Source organism: Manihot esculenta, chromosome 18 (assembly GCF_001659605.2).
Source record: "Manihot esculenta cultivar AM560-2 chromosome 18, M.esculenta_v8, whole genome shotgun sequence".
NCBI lineage: Eukaryota > Viridiplantae > Streptophyta > Magnoliopsida > Malpighiales > Euphorbiaceae > Manihot > Manihot esculenta.
Genome location: NC_035178.2, coordinates 4,461,148 through 4,481,846, shown reverse-complemented (window position 1 = coordinate 4,481,846; position 20,699 = coordinate 4,461,148). Strand labels below are relative to the sequence as shown.

At 35.9% G+C, this 20,699-nt stretch overlaps 2 protein-coding genes across 2 annotated transcripts; one reads left to right on the top strand and one right to left on the bottom strand.

Moving 5' to 3' along the window:
- Positions 1-4,486: 4,486 nt before the first annotated feature.
- On the bottom strand, positions 4,487-5,119 carry LOC122722514 (50S ribosomal protein 6, chloroplastic-like). The gene has a single exon (XM_043953514.1). The coding sequence runs from the start codon at positions 5,108-5,110 to the stop codon at positions 4,652-4,654; it is 459 nt and encodes a 152-aa protein (XP_043809449.1). The 5' UTR covers positions 5,111-5,119; the 3' UTR covers positions 4,487-4,651.
- Positions 5,120-7,763: 2,644 nt separating this feature from the next.
- On the top strand, positions 7,764-10,530 carry LOC110606755. The gene is made up of 2 exons (XM_043953509.1): positions 7,764-9,013; positions 9,438-10,530. The coding sequence occupies exons 1-2, from the start codon at positions 8,385-8,387 to the stop codon at positions 10,156-10,158; spliced, it is 1,350 nt and encodes a 449-aa protein (XP_043809444.1). The 5' UTR covers positions 7,764-8,384; the 3' UTR covers positions 10,159-10,530.
- Positions 10,531-20,699: the final 10,169 nt, after the last annotated feature.

The window sequence follows — 20,699 nt, the reverse complement described above, 5'->3', positions numbered from 1 at the left end:
AGACTCTGTTGAGTTAAATCAAAAGGCCTAGTTAGCTTAATGAATTCAATGTAAAACTGAAACATAAGTTGTAACAAATAAAGTGAACACATTTGGCCATCGCCTGCACTTGTTCGATAGCTTTTATATATGTCGTTCAATTAAAGTACAAGATCCTTTTGATTTGCAGAAGTGATGTGCTTTAAACGGATCAAAATTTTTCATGTAGTATGGATGCTGAAAAGATGATATGCGTGTGTTAGAGAAGACATACATCTTGTATGTTGAACTTATCACTTTTAAAGTGACTTATCATATCCTCTTCTAGGATATGATGTCTTTAAGGTTTTATTTTTTTATTAAAAGAAATAAAATGCCTATTTATTTATTTATTCCTTTTTCACCTATACATTGTAATTATTATTCACCATCGTTCAATCTTGATAATCCGAAATTGTGGTGCCAATGTTTTTTATCCCTCTAAAAGATACATGAATAAGTATTCAGATATCCACTTGAGAAGTGAATAATACATGAGATTCAGAGCAGGGGAGGCTCTTGGAATCCAGCTGGCTTCAAATCTGTATAATGTTCCAAGGTGCTCTGTATCCACTTCTGGGGATAAGCCTCCTCAGACTTTGAACCTGTCCTTTTTCCCTTAATCCCTTTGGAAAATACTTCAATGATCTCAAGTCACAACAGCTCATTAGATGCTAGTTCCCACACTATGATTTTTCTATTTACTACGCAACCATAAAGTTGACGTTAGTGAAAAGGAATTGAACTAGAATGAACAAATCTATATAAATTCTTCTCATTTCCATTCCCGAATCTAAAATCCTTTATTCTGGTAATAATTCTTCTCAAACAGGAAAGTAAGCATAAATCATAAACTGTATCTGAAATCTGAGCCGAAACATGACCATATCAATAAAACACTTATATGTCTTATTATTAATAATAAAGAGCTAGAACACCAGTACATAAACTGAAAACACCCAAAAGAAAATATCAAATACAAAAGAAACAGATGATAAAGCCACAAACAGCCAACTACCCACTTGTAACTGATGCTTATAAGGCTGGAGTAGAAGATAAAGCAGCCTCAGTAGCACTGTCACAATCATCATCTCCATTATCAGCAAGCAGGAGCAGAGCAAACAATAGTTGGCCTTATCTTCTTCAGTTGCAGTCTTCAGTCTTCTCAGGCCTTGAAGAAACAACTATGCTGGTCTTCTACACCAGAAAATGCACGATTATATTGGAGAATTAAACCCAAATGGAATTTGCAAATTGGGGATAGACAAATTCAGAAAAGGAAATTCACAGGCCAGAGCAAAGCAGTGATGTATGTAAAGCTAGGGTCTCTATATACATATAGATGAGTTGTGGATAAGATAAAAAGTAACAGGAGATGATGCAGTGCTAAAAAGGTATTCACACAATCAGAATTTGCTGCTTTACTTTTTTTGCCACGACAGTAGCGATTTAGATATTAATTTGTAAGTGTCAATCAATAGGTTGCGTACTTAGATATTTCAAAAATAAGAAGGATGACTTTTTAATGTTTTTTTTGTTTTTTTTTAAAAAGTTCGCTGTTCGCTGTAAAATAAATTCGTTAGCTATATTTATATTATATTTTTAAATTCTTTTAATTGTATAAAATCTAAAACAGTGTTTAACTATTTATTATTGACTAAAAAAATTCTATATATGTGTGCGAGATATTTTTGAGTGAGACTGTGTGTGAGATATTTTTTGAGTGAGACTGTGATAATATGATGAGCTGAAAGTAGGAGAAATTATAAAATTTAAATAAATTTTTAAATTTAAGAAATTAATAGAAAAAAATTAAATTACATTAAATTTTTGTCAAATCCTTAATTGTAGATAAAGGGTATAGAAAAATAAATTAAATAAGATCATGCTAGCTTTGGAAAGAAAGGGGTTTTCTTCTCTTGATGCTCCCTTTTCTCCTTTTTTTCATTTTTATTTTATACATTTGTTTCGGTATGCTGCGAATTTATTTTTGCTCTGTAAAAGGTCTATGATTTTAGGCTTGATGCAGAGAATATTAGAGCCTTATCCGTCCCTTCTTGGCTAGATGGTTAACCCTTAGTGGTTATGAGACTGTCAATGAGCTCTTTGTTTCATCTCCTTTTGTGGGGTGGATGAAGATCTTGGTTGTGCTCTCTAGCTGTTTGACGTTTGCAGCTCTTCTTTGGTGAGGAAATCTCTAGTGTTAATTATTTTGTACATCAGTTGGTGATTTTGTCTTCTAACTACATTGACCTTGATACCCTCCCCCCTCGGCAGCGAATCCAATGTCTTCCATCTTATCTCAGCAAGCTCTAGGTTAGATTGAATTGATTATAATTGAGCGAAGAGAGAGGAGAAGAAGCAAAGATTGAATTGAATTGATTACAAATTTGTCACACTTTCAATAGTTGCTTGATAGTGCCACCACTACCCCCAAAACAGACAAGTTAATCACATTGCTTGCTTTTTCCCTTTTTTTCTTTTTTAAATTAGCTGTACAAGTCCAAAAAAATAAAAAAATTTATGACTTTATAAGGTATTAGTTTAATATTTGTGTATGAAATATCTCTATTTTAAAAATATAATGGTTTTATTATAATATGCAAAGGAGAAAGGAGAGAAGAGAGAAGAGTAGAGAAGTACTAATAAAGATTTGTTGGAGTAAAATTATAAAGGATCCTATTGGTTATTTTCTTTTGATTGATATTTGATTTTCTTGAAAGTATCTTGTTTGTCTCTTCCTTGCCTTCGTGCAAGGTGAGAAGTTACAAATTGTTTTGTTTTTTGTCATTGCACTTTCGATGTTCCCTTATTAGAATGGACGTCAGAATGATTGTTCCTGTACTGTTTTCTTTTAGTTTATCCTTTTAAGTTTCAATATTTATTTTATGAGGGACGGTTTGAGATAAACCTGCTTTTTGGAGGATGTTTTGATTGGCTTTTGGGGAACACTATTGATCGGTGATATTGCATTTCGAAACAACACTGCTATGTTCTATGGCTTCTGCCGATATTGGTTGATAATCAGTTGGACTCTATTGTATTTTTTCCTCACTATGTGATCGGCATTGTTCGGCTAACGATGTACCGAAAGCTTTTTTAGTTGTATGTTATTTGTTTGGTTATTTTCATATTAGTCTCACTCTAAATTCTTTTTTGTAATCATCGAATAGTAATGCTCTATTTTCTTTATTTTAAGAAAGTGATATTCTACATTTATTGACTATGAAGTGGATCAGAGTGAGTTGTTTTGATCAGGTTTATCTTAATTATTTAATTAGGGTTGTGATGGTTCACCGTTTTACTTTTTATTATTATTTTTTTTTTCAGCATGTCGTTGATAGTGTTATGTTGTTATTATTTTGGATGATGTTTTTCGGATGGCACGATGCTCAACATGTGGCTTAATTTGTTGTTTGGTTTTGGTTTAACTTATTTTATTTAGCTTGTTTTGTTGTGTTACATAACTTTTTTGTTTGGGCTGCAGCTGTACTTTTCTGTAAACCTTTATACCAGCTAGCGTTATGAGTGTTGGTAATGCAATAAAATATGCATTGGTAAAAAATTAATCCAAATCCTACAACTCACCAATCAGTTCAGCTACAGTTGCCGTCCCAGCGTTTACCCAAAATTGATTGCAAAGCCAAGTTGCATTCACTATTTGTAAAGTTTTTTTTTTAAATATTTATAAAAATAATTAATGATCTTATTATAAAATAAATAACTTATTAATTTGAAAAGTAGAAGTAAGCTTCCAATTTTATTTATTTCAAAATATTAAAGAATAATGTATTTTTATTTTATATATAAAATAATTTTAAAAAAATATTGCTTCATTTTCACTAAAATCATTAAGGCCGTGTGAAACAAAGCCCATAACCATTAATGTGGTCGGCCCCAAAGGACCCCTTTCATCGGGACTAAATTGCTCTCTTGACTCTTAACGCTCTCTTACAGTGCTAAAGGGTGGAGCCAAAGATATTTAAAAGAGAATAATTAATAATTTGAAAAGTAATTAATTACTTTTTAAAACGAAAAATTTATTAAATCACATATATTAAATAGTGTCCTCCCTTTGCCAATTTGTTTTCAGCACGTGTTTTATTCAAAGAAAGAGCAGAGGACATAAGATGGGCTTTTTATCTCTCACATTCTTTCCCTCCATTTTCTTACCTCCCCAAACCTCCTTTACCTCGGCCAGAGGAATCTTTGAAAAATAGGAAATCACTCGCATCAGAGACAACTCCGGCCAATCTAAATGAACCCAGAAAATACCCAAACCAAATGTGTTGCTAAATTAATTGAACAAATTAGTGTTAAAATCATAAAAGGGCTTAATGTGATGACAATTTCCCATTTTGGCTTGAATTGGGTAAAATTCTAAATGAGTACCAAACATTTGATTGCAAGTGTCAAGCATACGAGTTAAAGGCCAAAATTACAATCGACTGATTTTTCCCTCTCTCAGTTCTATCATCAAACGGATAATATTCATTGACCAATGCTCGACCTCAATACATAAATTCATTAGGTTTAACGAAAAAAATACAGTACTAGAAGCATGCAAATTGAAAATACCCAACTAAAAATCTCAAAAAGAAGGGAAAAACATGATAAAACAACGAATTGCCAACTACCCACTTGAAATTGGTGCCTGTAAAGAAGAAGCAGATGGCGAAGTAGCCTCAGTAGCAGAACTACCATCATCACCAACAGCGTCATCAGAGGAAAGGAGAGTCCAATCAGGAGGAAGAGGAGGGAGAGGAGGATAAACAGTGGGTTTGCGCTTTACATCCCATGGTTGAGTCTTTCTTGGCCTTGTCTTCATGTGATGAGCTGTTGCCTTCTTCTGCGGCCTTGAAGAGCACTCTATACGCAATCCACTGCCGCCATAACCACAGCCAATTTGGGGCGGCGGAATATGAGAATTAGGCGGCTTATGTGTTGTTGATTTGGGCAATAGAAGGATTGGAGAGCCAAATATAGAAGAGATTGACATGTTTATTTCGTTTAATCTTTCTTCTCTTTTACTGGTTTCAGCCCTACAAGCAAGAGCTTTACAACAGAATGATGAATGGAGATGATGGACCATTCTGGAACCTGGACCTCTCAAAAGGGATTAGGAATTTTCTTTTTCATAATTACCTTAATACCCTTGTTTCTATTGGGCCTACCCAATGGGCCTCCACTCCCTTTCTTGGCCCAGAAAATTTTGAAAATTGAGAGATTTATTTTTTATTTTTATTAATATTGAATTATTATTTCAATTTTTAAATTTGACAAAAAAATTTTTCATTTCAATTTAGTCAATATATCGTAACTTTATAAATAAATATTTTAATGTCATTAAGCTAAAATTTATTGGTGCATTTTTTTAATTACAAATATTATGAGGTGTTTGATTTAATTTTTAAATAGCTGATAATATCTAAACAGCTAAATTAAGTTTTGGTAAAATATTAAAAAACTAAAGAACAGTTAATAAGCTATGAGATCTATCAATTATATTTTAAATTAGTTCTAATTTTAGAATTGCTTCAGCTATCGGCTGTTTTGATTTTATTTTTTATTTAAATAATATTATTTTTTTATAATTTATTAATTATAATTTTAAAATAAAAAATTTAATATCCAAAAATTATTTAAAATTACAATAATAATACATAAATTAAAAGCATTCTAAATGGTTATTAAATTATTTATAATACTCATTATTATATAATAAAAATTATACATGTTCATAAAAAATAATAATATTTTAAAATTTATTTTTAATTATTATATATATTATACAATAAATTAATACTTTTATATATATATTTATCTTATTAATATAATAAATTAATATATATTTTTTATTAATTATTGTCAACTATAATAGTTAAACATGATTTAATAAACATCTAAAATATATTAATATAATTACTTATTATAATAAATTATATATTATCAGCTATTATTTATTAACGATCACTAGCTATTAATTATATTTAATAATTAAATTAAATATAGTGTAATTAATACAAAATATTCAAATCTTATCGTTTATATTTTTAAAAATTATATAATTTTTTTTAAAAATGAAAATTAAAAATTAAAAAAATAAAATCTCAATTTTAGTCAAATGTACTTATTATCATATTAAATCTGTGAATATAAAAATTATTTTTATATATTTTAAAATTGGCACTAAAATTGTAATAAGAAGATTAAATTTTTCCATATTTTTAGAATGGTAGTTTTATTATGGATTAAAACTTTTGAGCATTAATTATTTTTGTATATTGCGTCAACTTTGTATTGAAAAATCAATTAATACATTATAAAAACTACATATATGAAAATCTTAATTTTGTATAAATTATAAAATTGAATATTTTCTTATTTATTATAAAAAAGTAAGCATTAGACTGAGATTTTTAGCTATGTTACTTTATAATATATTTATTAAAAGATTAACATTGAAAATTCGCAACATATATATTAAAATAAGAATTCCATTGTATAATTATTTAAAAAATTCTAAATTCATACTTGCATATTCAATTTTAAATATTGAATTAGTTATTATTTAAGAAAACAATAGTCATTTTATTCTTATTAATTTCTTATTATTTATCTGAATAACTTCTTATTGTCTAATTTTAAATAAAATTAACTTACCTTTGATTTTTCTGAAAAATTATATTAATTATATTTAACAAATTTAATGGCCAAATTGTTTCTAAAATCAAAATATAAACAATTAAGGACATGACGTTTTAATGGTTGACTTGTTATAAAATTTAAAGTTTGACTTGTAATATAAGAGTCATTTTTATTGAAAAAATAGGGATATAATGTAATTGTGCCCTTCTTAAATATTATTACCATCTTTTTTATAAGTTTTATCTATATTTTTTAATTATTTTTTATCTATGTAACTCCTTTACTCTTAATTTTTTTTAAATTTAAGATGGCCTTAATTTTTTAAAATTTCAACAGGGTAAGGAGAGAGAGCAAATATTTTTGATAAAAGAGAGGAAGAGGAATTATTATTATTTTAATAGTACAACCAGCTTGGGGGCATTAGTTTGAAAAACCTGGGGCAGTCTCTGCCTATCGGTGTATCCTAAACAATCAAAGCGAAAACGACAAATGAATATCCAAAGTCCTCCCGTTTCCTTTATTGTTTTTAACAGAAAAATTTTAATTTCTATGATCCACCAGCTTCATTGCCACACACCAATCTTCTTCTCTCTCTCCTTGTTTTTTGTTTTTGTTTAACTAATCCTTTCCTTTTCTCTTTTTTTTTTTTTAACGAAAAAAGAAATTCAATAACTTCATTCATTTGATAACATCATCGTGATGTTATCAAATCTTGCCTCTGCCTGCCCCATCCCTCTCACGGGTGCCGAATCCATCCCATTATGCCACATGTCTTCTCCTTCTACTCCTCCATTTATCAATCATCTTATCTCATCCAACTGATCCAACGGCCACCAATTCACTGATATTTCATAATTTCCATAAAGTAGGACCCACGTGTGGAGGCTAGATATGATCTGTGTTTGTATAATTACGTTTCTAATTAACAATTTTCGAATAGAGAGAGAGAGAAGAGATTCCGTATAGTTTTAGTGGTTAGAATTTTGCAGACGTGGCTCGAGGGCAGCTTTGTCATTAAAAAAATAAATAACATTGGCAGTAGCGGAAACTTTGAAAAATATTTAAACATGAAAAATATAGAAACTACACAATGTAGTGAGTCAGGTGAAAATCAGATAGCGTCAACCTCTGTACGACTGGCATTAATTGCCAGCCTGTGAACAGCTGTAAACCAACAGGCTGTGTGCAACTAATGCTCTCCCTCTCCTCTCTCTCTATAGTCCCTCAAGCCTCGACGTCTCCTTTCATTCCTCTCTCTCTATCTCTGGTTCCGTACTAGCCCTAGATAGAGAAACTCCATATAGATCTCTCATGCTGAAGAGAGAGAGAGAGAGTGAAATAGAGTTCGAATTGATTTCAATTACAAGAATCCTAAGCCCAAATTTTAGAATATGAGAAAGGTAATGCCTCTACTTCTACTGCTAGAACCAGCGTTGTTTCCTAGTGTTGCCAGTGATGCGCATTGCGCACCATTTCTGCACCCATTCTCTTCGTCCACTCTCTTCTGCACGCTTCCCCATGTTCTCCAGCCTGTTTCTGTTACTCCTCTCTCTTCTTCATCTTTTTAACCAACTTTAAACTCTACTCTGCTCTCTCTCTTTATCTCTTTAACGCTCACTCGCAGTTTGGGTTCTGGTTGGGTTGGGTTGGGCTGAGTCTCCCGCTTTTCAAAAAACCTAACAGGATAGAAAGGGCAGATAATCTGAGTTGAGTTAATTATGGATCCCTGCCCTTTCGTGCGCATCACCATTGGCAATCTCGCACTCAAAATTCCTGTTGCTTCTAAGCCTGCTCGCTCCGTTGTTCACCCATCTTCATCGCCCTGCTTTTGTAAAATTAAGCTGAAGAATTTTGCGCTACAAACAGCCGTCGTCCCCTACATTCCTCCTGAGAATACTCAGTTCCCCGATGGACAGGCTCATACCGTTGCCGCTACCTTTCATCTTAGCAAGTCTGATCTTGAACGTTTAGTTGCGAAATCTATTTTTGCCGGCAAGCTCTGTCTAAAAATTTCTATCTACACGGGGCGTCGTGGCACTACTTGCGGGGTTAACTCTGGAAGGCTTTTGGGGAAAGTTTCCGTGCCGTTGGATCTGGCGGGAACGGAGTCCAGGGCTTCTGTATTCCACAATGGGTGGATTTCTGTTGGTAAGGAAGCTAATAAAGGATCCTCTGCTCAGTTTCATTTGAATGTGAAGGCAGAGCCCGATCCGAGATTTGTGTTTCAGTTCGATGGAGAGCCAGAGTGCAGCCCTCAGGTGTTCCAGATCCAAGGGAACATTAGGCAACCGGTTTTTACTTGCAAGTTCAGTTTCAGAAACACCGGCGACCGGAATCAAAGATCTAGGTTAGTATTGATGCTTCAATTCAGGGTTTTATTTTCTTATTGCCGCTAGCTGCTTTTGGGGTTTAACTGATTCTTCTTGTTTGATTCTGGCTCTTTTTTATTATGTACGATTCCAGGTATCTGAATGCATGTGACTAGTTGTTAATTTGAATTTGCACAAGAGGGTAAAGCTAATGCGAGAAATGTGATTCAAGTTGTTTAGCTTTACTCTTTATAAAAAAAAAAAAAAGAGATTCAAAAGTTAAAGGCGCTAGATCGTGTTCCTAATTGAAACCGTGAAATCTTTTTGCGAATATTAGATTAATGCGTTCACAACTGACACCAATTTCGTCTAAGTTAGATACTAATCTCTTTTCAGTTTCTTGGTTTATTTTGGAAAGTTTGTTCTTTGCTTGCTAATTAGTCTAGTTCCTTTGATTTACAGGTCATTGCAATCCGAGCCAAGCAGCTCTAGAAGCTGGCTCAGCTCGTTTGGTAGCGAAAGGGAGAGGCCAGGCAAGGAACGAAAAGGGTGGTCATTAACGGTACACGACCTTTCCGGCTCACCTGTAGCTGCTGCTTCAATGGTTACGCCCTTCGTGGCTTCTCCCGGCTCTGACCGAGTAAGCCGGTCCAACCCCGGTTCCTGGCTCATACTTCGCCCTGGCGATGGCACCTGGAAGCCATGGGGCCGGCTTGAGGCTTGGCGTGAGCGCGGGTCCTCTGACGGACTTGGCTATCGTTTTGAGCTTATCCCGGATACCAACGGTGGCATGAGCGCAGCCGGCATTGTACTTGCTGAGTCTACTCTCAGCTCGCATAAAGGCGGAAATTTTCTCATCGATATGGGAGTCAACTCGAGTGGGCGCTCAACTCCGGGAAATTCAACTTCGCCGGTGTGTAGTCCGAGGAGCAGCGGAGATTACGGGTACGGGCTATGGCCATACTGCATGTACAGAGGGTTTGTAATGTCGGCTAGCGTGGAAGGTGAGGGCAAGTGCAGTAAGCCCAGCGTCCAAGTAAGTGTGCCCCACGTGAACTGCACAGAGGATGCAGCTGCTTTCGTGGCATTAGCAGCAGCCATCGATTTGAGCATGGACGCTTGCAGGCTTTTCTCTCAACGGCTCAGGAAAGAGCTGTGTCAAGACCGTGATTTGCTTGGCTGATTCTTCTGCCTTCGCTTTTGACGCTGTCGTTTTGTGTTAATTTTCTAATTTTTTTGTTTTTTTAAATCCGGGTGGATGGATTTTGTATTCCATCGCAGTGAGTTTCGCTAACAAAACTGTGTACAGTGAGAGAGCATTAGACAGGCACGCTTTGTTTTTACTCGTGTGGCTTGTATTGTTGTTTTTGTTTTTCTTTTAAAAAAAAAAAATGGTGGAAGAAAACAGGTGTTTTCGAAGTATTGTAGCCGCTGACTTGAAAAAAATGTTTATTTTTTATTTAGAATCCAATGTTTATGAGCTGGAAATATTCTGGTAGGTCAATTGTTGGTTGGCAACCAATTTCATTATATAGCTATACTTCCTTATTCTCAATCTTATGTAGTTAACATTAGCTTAAATTTTCTTTTTAATAAATTGACTAATTGTATTAGTGGAAGAAGCTAAAAATAGCTGATGAACATGTGGTTGTTGGAGATTGGGCAGATAGCTGTGCTGCGCGTGCACGTAATCACTGGTCACTGATATTAATAATACTACTTTTATATTTTGATGATAGCTGTAATGCACTTGAACAAGCCCTTAAGCATGCTTACTTGGCATGGAATCATGGTTTGGTAAGACTTAGGGAGCTAGTTATTGGCATTAATTATTGGAAAAGCTTAGCTGACATCCATAACACAAGAAGTGCGTAATTTATGAAGGGTTGGCTTACATTCAACAATTATTGAATTAGTTTAAAGGGTAAATTAAACTACTTAAAAAGTGTAAGCTTTAGTCCCTACCAAATTATAAAATTGGGAGACTGTGTGGTAGGACACATTTGGTTTGTGGTGCTCGCCTAGCTAAATACTTACTGTGCTAATGATTTTAAAGGGGCCATTTGGGATTTTTAACAATATATCTATATATATATATGTATATATATATATATATTAACCTACTAGAAACAAACAAATGAGAGAAAGGAAGGTGGTCAAAAAGGTCACAGATGCATGTGACAAGATAGAGGTGGCTATACCCAGTGCCAAACTTCAGTTTTGGAGCGTTGTTGGCAATGGCACCAACTACAGAGAAAGAGAGAGAGAGAGCTGACCACTAGGGAGGGACTGAAAAAAATTAAAAGTCACGTTCACGTCTTGAAGGGTTCTTTCCTCAGAAGCAAGAGTGTGACAGCTTTTGTATTGACAATTGAGTGAGGGAGAAGAAGCTATGCATGGCCATCTGATGGGTCAGGGCCCCAAATTTATCCAATTAAGATAATTAGGGATCGGAGCTGCTGCTGTCAGTTTTGGTTACCAGCAGGTAGCAGGCCCTATTCATTCCATCGAAAAGTGCAAACCATGGCCCTGTTTTACAACCCTTTTTCTATGCGACTTTAATTACAACTTGATTTCATACTTAACAGTTCTCAAATATTATTTTCAATCTTATCAAGCATTTATAGTGTGCAGTATAACTGAGGCACGAAAGTGACATGTTTGACACAAGTAATAGCCGTTTTAAAATTTGCACATTGCTTCTATTTCAAAAAAAAAAAAAAAAAAGGCACATTGCTTATTGTGTTTTACGAAGAAAATAGGCTAAAACAAACCGATTAATATCGGTTAAGAGTTATAATTAATTTTATTTAATTAAAACAAAATTTACAAAAATTAACCGTAAAAACTTTTTATTGAATTCTCAAAAATTTAAATATCCTCTAAACAGTTAAAAAAATTACTATTTATAATGGTAAAAAATTCTAATGCATAAATTTATAAAAAAAAATATATAAATAATTAAAATATAAAATTACCTCTCTAGATAATAGAATTTGGATCTTAAATTTTGTAAAAAGATCTATAGCCTTTTATCGCATTTTTAAAAGTAGTCCGTTTCGAAATTGTCTTTCTAAAAAGTCATTGTGGGCCTTTTGTCGCATATCTAAAAGTCGTTCGTCTAGAAATTGCTTTCTGACTTTGACAAACTGGGTACTTATGTACCATCTAATTTGTATTAATTTTTTAATTGTAGCCAATAAAAACGCTTCTCTAAACTAGCAATAGTCTTATTACACCTCAAATAACTACTCAAATCTCCACCATGAACTTCTCGAATCAAATTTTCTTGCAGAAAAGAACGAGAAATCCATAACTTGTTTTCCTTAAAAAGAAAATCATTATGTATCAAAAACCCATCAGCAGATTGACGAGTCTTGACCTTCGCCCATATATCAGCAAAATCATCATCTATAGCATACAAATTCTTTAAAAATTCAAAACTCGCGACCTACTGACTAACTGTAATCAACAAAGCAGCACCCCTACTCAAAGTGTTCGCTAGTTTATTATTATGGCGAGCCTTATATTTTATAACATAATGAAAAGCTTCAAAATAAGTTGTCCATCGACCTTGCATCTTATTAATATGTTTTTTTAATCTTAAATTGAATCAAAGATTGATAATATGTGTTAATAATAAATTCTCACCCTATTAGAGAATGTTCCCGAGCCTTAAAGGTTCTGAACATTACATACAATTCTTGTTCATAAGTGTAATACCCGGCTAGACTCCGGTATCGGAATTCCTACCGTCCGGTGGAATCTCGGATGTCGGAAACCTCTAGAAGGGTAAAACCATGTTTTCATAAAATGTTTTAATGTGTTTTATGGTTTTAAGTAAAAAGGAAATGAGTTTTTGCATGAAAAGAACCTTGGAGGAAAACTCAGGTTCGGCCGCCGAAACTCAAGTTCGGCCGTCGAACATGCTTGCATTTCGGGTGTGCCTTAGGCCCCCGAAGGCATAAGTGAGGGAAGTCCAGGTTCGGCCGCCGAACATGGCATGCATGCGGAGGCACGTTCGGCCCCCGAATGTGGCCTGGCCAGCCACTATAAAAGGGTCCCTTAGCCGAAAACGGGCGAGCTTTTTTCCATTTTCGGCCAAGGTGAGCTCTCCGCCGTCCCTCACCAATCTTGGATGTTCTTCCTCTAAATCTTTCAAGATTTTCATTTGTTTTAACTTTGTTTTGAAGATTTGAGCTTTTGAGCAAAGTTTTGGAGTTTGGAGGTTCAAGAACCCAATCTCTCCCACCTCCGAGTTTTAGGTCGTCTCTCTCTCGATCTTCAAGAGGTAAGAGCCGATCTTAAGCTCATTGCATGTTTTAAGTAAGTTTTAAGTAGATCTATGGGGGTAGAATGCATGTTTAGGTTATGGTTATGTTTACGGGTTTAATGTGTGTTCTTGAACAATGTGGATGCTTGATGTGTTGTAGATGGGGTTTATGATGGTTTGAGGCCCCTAGGAACATGTATGCTGTGTATGTGTGTTGTAGAATAGGTTTGATGCATGTTTGGAAGGTTGGGAGGCGAAATGTGCAAAAGGAGCCAAGTTTCTGCCCTTTGGTAGAAACCAGGTTCGGCAGCCGAAGGACTTTCGGCCGCCGAACATGGCTGGGGAGGCAAGCCTTTCGGCTGCCGAAGCCTGCCCCCGAAAGGAGACTTTCATCTCTGTCTGACAGTTTCGGCCGCCGAAAGTGCCGCCGAACATGCATGAGTTTCGTCTCTGTCTGGGAGTTTCGGCCGCCGAAGGTGCCGCAGAACCTGCCTGACTTTCGGCTCTGGAGGGACTTCCGGCCGTCGAACCTGCCGTCGAAAGTGCCCTGTCCAGGCCTCCTTTGCATGTTTTTCTATGGTTGTCTCTCGATGTTTTAGGGGGTTTTTGGTGAGTAGTTTAGAGATATGTTCTAGTATGTTTGGTCCCTCATTTGAGTCCACCTGTGTAGGTTCGGACCCGAGGAACCGAGGACCCCAGCAGTGAGTTCAGCTGCTTCGGTGTTATCAGAGTCAGCCAGAGGTGAGTGGAACTAAACTTAATCTTTCAAATTGAGAAATTAAATGTTTATCATGTTTCATGCATCATGATTATGCAATAGGATGATTGCATTAGTTTTCACGAATATGCCGCATTGCATCGATTGTTGTTGATGTGGGTGAATATTGGATGACCCAATTAGTCCATGACAGGAAGATCAGGACCCCATTCTACGGCCTGGCACAGAGTAAGGAAAGACCAGGACCCCATTCTACGGCCTGGCACGGTTATGGGACTCGAAGACCAAGAGCCCAGAGGAGGCCCTGGGACAATGGTAAGTAATGTATGTTATGACAGGAAGACCAGGACCCTATGCTACGGCCTGGCACAGAGTTAGCTTGGACTAATTGGTGACAAGTTCACCCAGCCCTTATGTGAATTGTCTGTGTTATGATGCATTTCATAGAGCATAGTGTTAATATGTTTTATAGTCCTACTCACTGGGCTTTTAGCTTACCCCTCTCCCTTTACCCGCAGGCTTGCAGGTACAGGATATAGCAGGAGTCCGGATAGAGTAATGAAGTCTTGTGTATGTAATAGCTAGAATGTGGACATGACAAATTGTATAATGATGTAGAGTTGTGTATAGATATGTAATGTAATGATGTTTAAGGATGTTAGACGTGTGCTTGACCATAGAATGTTGTTATCCCTTTTAAATACATGATCATAGATGTTTTATGATGTTTATGTAAACCAACTCAACATATGTTATGTCACCCATTGGGGGCACTGATGAGATCCCACAGAGGGATCAATGTTATGATTATGTTATGTATAGTGCATGCACAGGTTGAGTTGGTGTATAAATGGAAAGAAAAGTTTTAAATTTTATGTATGTTGTTGATCATGTATGAGATTATACAGGTTTACAAGTTAGATGTCAGGCTTGCTACAGGTCCCGGCGGCCTTAAGCCGATCTGGATCCTAGCGCCGGTAGCGGTCCGATTTTCGGGTCGTTACAATAAGTAGATCACTTTCTCCTAATATCACTCAATTTCTCATTAAATAAGACAATAGGTATACTAGTCTGCAATAACACACAACCAATCCCAACTCCACAAGCATCATATTCAACCTTAAATTGTTTATCAAAATCAGATAGAATGAGAATAAGAGTAGAAGTAAACTTATCTTTAATCTCCTCAAAACTTTTGTTGGCAGTTTCAGTCCAAGTAAATTCTTGTACTCTCTCTTTCTTTAAACAATCTGTGATAGATGCAACCATACTGCTGAAATGTTTGATAAATTGCCGATAGAAAGTAGTTAGAGCATGAAAGCTCTGAACTTTTGAAATATTTTTGGGAATGAGCAAGTTCTGAATTGCTTTTACCTTCTTCTCATCAACATGTATCCCTTGTGCACTAATAACATATCCAAGAAATAGAACGTGCTCCGTTATATAAGTGCATTTTTTTTAAATTAATGACTAGCTCATTTTTTTTGCAAGGCTGTCATGACTTGATAGAGATGCTATAAATATTCTTCTTCATTGCGACTAAAAATTAAAATATAATCGAAATAACCAACCATAAATTTGCGTAAGAAAGGGCGCAAAACCTGGTTCATATGTCGTATGAACGTACTAGGTGCATTCGTCAAATCAAACGGCATAACCAGTCACTCGTACAAACCTTCCTTAGTTTTAAAGGTTATCTTCCATTCATCTCCCTCCTTAATTCGAACTTAGTAGTAGCCACTTTTAAGGTCGATTTTAAAAGGACTTTAGACCATAATAACTGATCCAACATGTCATCCAGACAAGGAATAGGAAATTGATACTAAACCGTAATCTTATTGATGGCTCTGCTATCTAAACACATTCTCTAAGTTTCATCTTTCTCTGGAACCAATAAGGCGGAGACTCTGCAAGGACTAATACTCTCCCGAATGTGCCCCTTCTTCAATAACTTTTCAACCTGTTCCTGAAGAATTTCATTCTCCTTTGGGCTCATCTTGTAATGAGGCATATTCGGTAATTTAGATCTTGGAATGAGATTAATTCGATGTTGAATATCCCACAAAGGTGGAAGCTTTGAAAGCTCCTCCACTACCCTACAAAACTCCTCTAACAGCTCTTTGACGGGTGGTGGTAAAGATAGTGCATCATCCACTTCACATTTTGCTCTCACCAATAAAGACAATATGCCTCCACATTTCTCAACTGCGTCTAATAACCTTTGCACTCCAGTAGAAAGAGTAACAACAATCTTCCCTTCCACTTTAGAATGTTTCGCAAAATCAGAATGCAAAATAGTAATCTTCTTCCTATTCCATATAAACATGTACGAATTCTCCTTCCCCTTATACAAAGCATCAACATCAAACTGCCAAAGACGACCTAACAAAATTCTGCAGCAATCTATATCCACAACATCACAATTAATAGATTCAGTGTAAGATTTAGCGATAGAAATAGGTACGCTGCAGATTCTGTTAGCTTCAATTATCGAATAGAAATAGGCACGTTGTTGATTCTGTTAGCTTTAATTATCGAACCTTCCTTAATCCACCCAATATTGTATGGCGAAGGGTGAGGCTGTATAGGCAACTGCAGTTTCTCCACCAATTGTTGAGCTATCATATTCTCACAACTGCAACTGTAACACCCGGCTAGACTCCGGCGTCAGAATTTCAATTTTCCAACAGAATCTCCGTTGGAACTCGGAATCTCGAAGCTGGAACCTTCTTAGGAAGGGTAAAATAAGGTTTTTATAAAATGAATTTTGAAAATTTTTAAGGTTTTAAGAAAAAAAGAAAAGAGTTTTGAAGAAAATAGTTTTGAAGGGGAAAAACCAGGTTCGGCCGCCGAAGGTGATGCCACCGCGGGACCTCCTCTTTCGCCCCCGAAGATGATTTATCCAGCCACTATAAGAGACCTTTAGCCCAAAAGTGAGAGAGTTTTTCTCTCCATTTTTGGGCAGAGGTGAGTCTTTTCCACCCTTTGATGCTTTTGTGGTTTTTTTTTTTCAAATCTCTTAAGAAAATTCATGAGTTTTGTTTTGTTTTTGAAGATTTGAGCTTGAATCCAAGTTTTTAAATCTTGGAGAACTCCGGAGATCATTTTTCTCTCATCTCCAAGTTTGGGTTGCTGCTACCCTTAGATCTCCAAGAGGTAAGCCTAGATCATTGTTTTTCTTATGTTTAAATTAAGTTTTAAGAAGGGGTAAAGGGTTAAAAATGCATGAAATGGTTAGATCTAAAGTTTTAGGATTTGAGTTGGGGTTTTAATAAATGATTGCTCTTAGGTTAGTTTTTATGCCCCTTATGCTTGATGAGTGAGTATGCATGTTTTGAGGAGTTGGGTGTGAGGATTTGAGAGTTTTGGTGGCTGAGTACATAAGGCAGAATCGGGTTTTGCCTTGCTGGAGAATCCAGGTTCGGCCGCAAAACCTACTGGTGAAGGCAGCCTTTTGGCCACCTAACCTGCCCCCGAAAGCATGGACTTTCGGATTTGTGAAAGGGTTTCGGCCGCCGAACCCACCCCTGAAAGTCCCTGACTTTCGGATCTGTGAAGGGTTTCAGGCCGCCGAACCTGCCTCCGAAAGTCCCTGACTTTCGGATCTGTGAGGGACCTTCAACCGCCGAACCTGCCACCCAAAGTCCCCTGTCCAACCTTCTTTTACTTGTTTCTTATGCATGCTTTGGTATGTTTTAGGGGTTTTTGGGGAGTTGTTCAGAGTCATGTAATAGTTATGTTTGGTCCCTCATTTGAGTCCATCTGTGTAGGATCGGACCTCGGAGACCGTAGAGGCCTACAGTGAGTTATCTGCGTCAGTGTTAGGTGAGCGTCAGCCAGAGGTGAGTAGAACTGAACTAAACTATTATTTTTAAGTAATCAAATTTTTAAACATGTTCATGCATCATGAATGCCGTGTTTATGTATTAGGACGTTTGCATTAGAATTCACGAATATGATGCATTGCATAATTTACTGTTGATGTGAATGGATATTGGATGACCCACTAGCCCTCGAGATGCTATGATATGATATGATACAGAAGTCCAGGTGAGGCCCATTCTACGTCCCTGGCAATATGTAAGGGAAAGTCCAGATGAGGCCCATTCTACGCCCCTGGTAATATGTAAGGGAAAGTCCAGGTGAGGCCCATTCTACGCCCCTGGCATTATGGATAAGTTATGTTATGTTTAAGCGAAAGTCCTGAGTAGCTCCGTCGAGGGCCGGGCACATTAGAATATGTAGAGGGTTACTGGTAACAAGTCCATCTTGATGTGAATTGTTTGTGTTGTGACGCATTTCATACGAGCATATGTTTATTAAACTATTTTTATGTCCTGCTCACTAGGCTCTTGTAGCTTTTCCCTTTCCCCTAACCCCAGGGTTGCAGGATTGAAGATAGCATCGGGAAGTCGGCATAGTAGCTGGTATAGTTTATGTAATAGAATAGTGTGGACATGTAAATTTTAATAGATTAGAATTGTGTTTGGCCCTAGTTTTCTTTATCTTTGTAATCCCTGTTAACATGATCATTATGTAAAAATTTTAATTATGAGTTATGTTCGAACCAAGCTTGAGGCATGTGATGTTAACCATACTAGAGCATTTGATGAGGACTCTAGTATGAGTTTTATGTTTTCAGTATGATACATGTACAGGTTGAGCTTGGTTTCATGGAATGTATAAATTTTTGTGATAATGTATGATTATGTATGGGATTTTATTAGGTACCCAGGATGTATAGTAGGCTTGCTACGGGTTCCGGCGAGCTTAAGTCGATCTAAATCCTAGCGCCGGTAGCGGTCCGGTTTCCGAGTCATTACAGCAACTATCTATAACTAGACTGCAAATCGCTTCTCCCACTCGATACTTCGCTCAAAAAATCTTCATACTTTACGTCTCATCCTCTTATTTCGTCGAAAATAAAATTTTCTTCACTACATAGGTAACCTCCTCTTCTTTAGAACTAGCAATAAACCATTATCTTCATCCATTTCCTCCTTAGATTTAACCACTTCCTCAACCACATTAACCTGTCGACAATCATTATTACTTCTTATGTGTTCTAAACAATTATTCGATCGATGTTCAGGTTGCCTGCAATAATAACATATGTTCCTGGTTGGTTTCTGATAAAGGTTGATTTTGCCTCTTTTATCTGCTATATTGATGACTGCCTTTCCTATACTATCCTCATTTCTTGCACAGTAGTACGATGATTGCCAGAATATATAGCCCTAGAAGGTTGTCCACTATAATTACCTCTATATTATTGATTTTCTGTCGAACCAGTATTTATATAATTGAAATTTCGATTAGACTGATATCGAGGCTGCCATTCAATACATTTTTTCCTTTTTTCGCCATCTCAATGGCATCTGCCAAAGTGAAAGTGGTAACTACTCCCATCATACAACGAATTTCGTGATTCAGTCCCAGCAACCTGCTGAGCTTCATTCTTAGAGTTATCACGCCTCGTCTACAACTTTAAAAACTCCTCTGTATATTCATTCACCCTTTAACTCCCTTAAGTACAATCATAATACTGGTTGTACAAAACCTGCATATGATCACTAGGCAAAAATTGCTGCTCAATCATCAGCTTCATCAACAACCAGTTTTGTATAGGTTCAAGCCTCCTGCGCTAGCGTTCGTTTTGAACAGAATGTCACCATGCTGCTGCACCACCATTTAATTTATAAGCCACGATCGGAATCTTTCGATCCTCTTCCACATTCATAACATCATAAAACCGATCAAGCTCCACTAATCAATCAAGGACATATTCTACATTCAACGAACCAGAAAAATTTTAAAGGCCTACCCTTGTCTTGTAATCTTCATGATAATTCTCTCGGCCTCTGTAATAATTCCGTTCTCCATCAAGCTAGTTGGAGCGTCTCCTATAATCTTGTTGGGGTTTTGCATAGGATTTACGACCGCAGGATTTGGAACTGGCTATAAGTGTTCGGCTGCGGCGGGTTAGTTGTTACCCTGTTGTATGGTTAGCTGTCCGATCATCTCCCTTAATTCCACTAAGAATGCTTCAATTACAACGAGTTGCGCTTTTGGTTATCGGCTATGAATGAATTTCACTCTGATACCAACTGAAACAGGACGATTGATACTCTATCAGGAGTTTTAACCAATATTGTTTGATTAAGATGAAATTCAGAAAAGCTAGCAGCCGAGATTTCTTATAGAATTATCAAAATTCTAAAAATCCTCCAAAGAGTCAAGAAAATGATTATATATAATAACAAAAAATTCTAACATGAAAATTTATAAAAAAATTTAAAAAATAAAATACAAAATCGATTCTCTAAATGATATAATTTTAATCTCAAACTTTGTGACAATACTTGTTGCTTTTTATTGCATTTTTAAAAGTCGTTCGCCTCAAAAATTTTTTTTCAAAAAACTATTATAATCCTCTAAAGAATGTTGTAGGCAGAAGTGAAGACATTTTATTCAACAGTCCGGTTCAAATTTTTTATAAAATTTAAAATTAATTATTTCTCTAAATTTTTTTTTGGGATTTTTATCTTTTATCCATGTGAGGTTAAGTTTTTTTTTTGTTTAATAATATTATAGTTATTTCTTTTAAGTATAATTTTATAACATTAAAATCCTATTGGGAATTAAGTAATTGAAAAAAAAAACATTGATTATTTTCCAAAGTAAAGGTAGTTAGATGAAGACAAAAAGCATGCACCTCTACGCCAATCAAAAG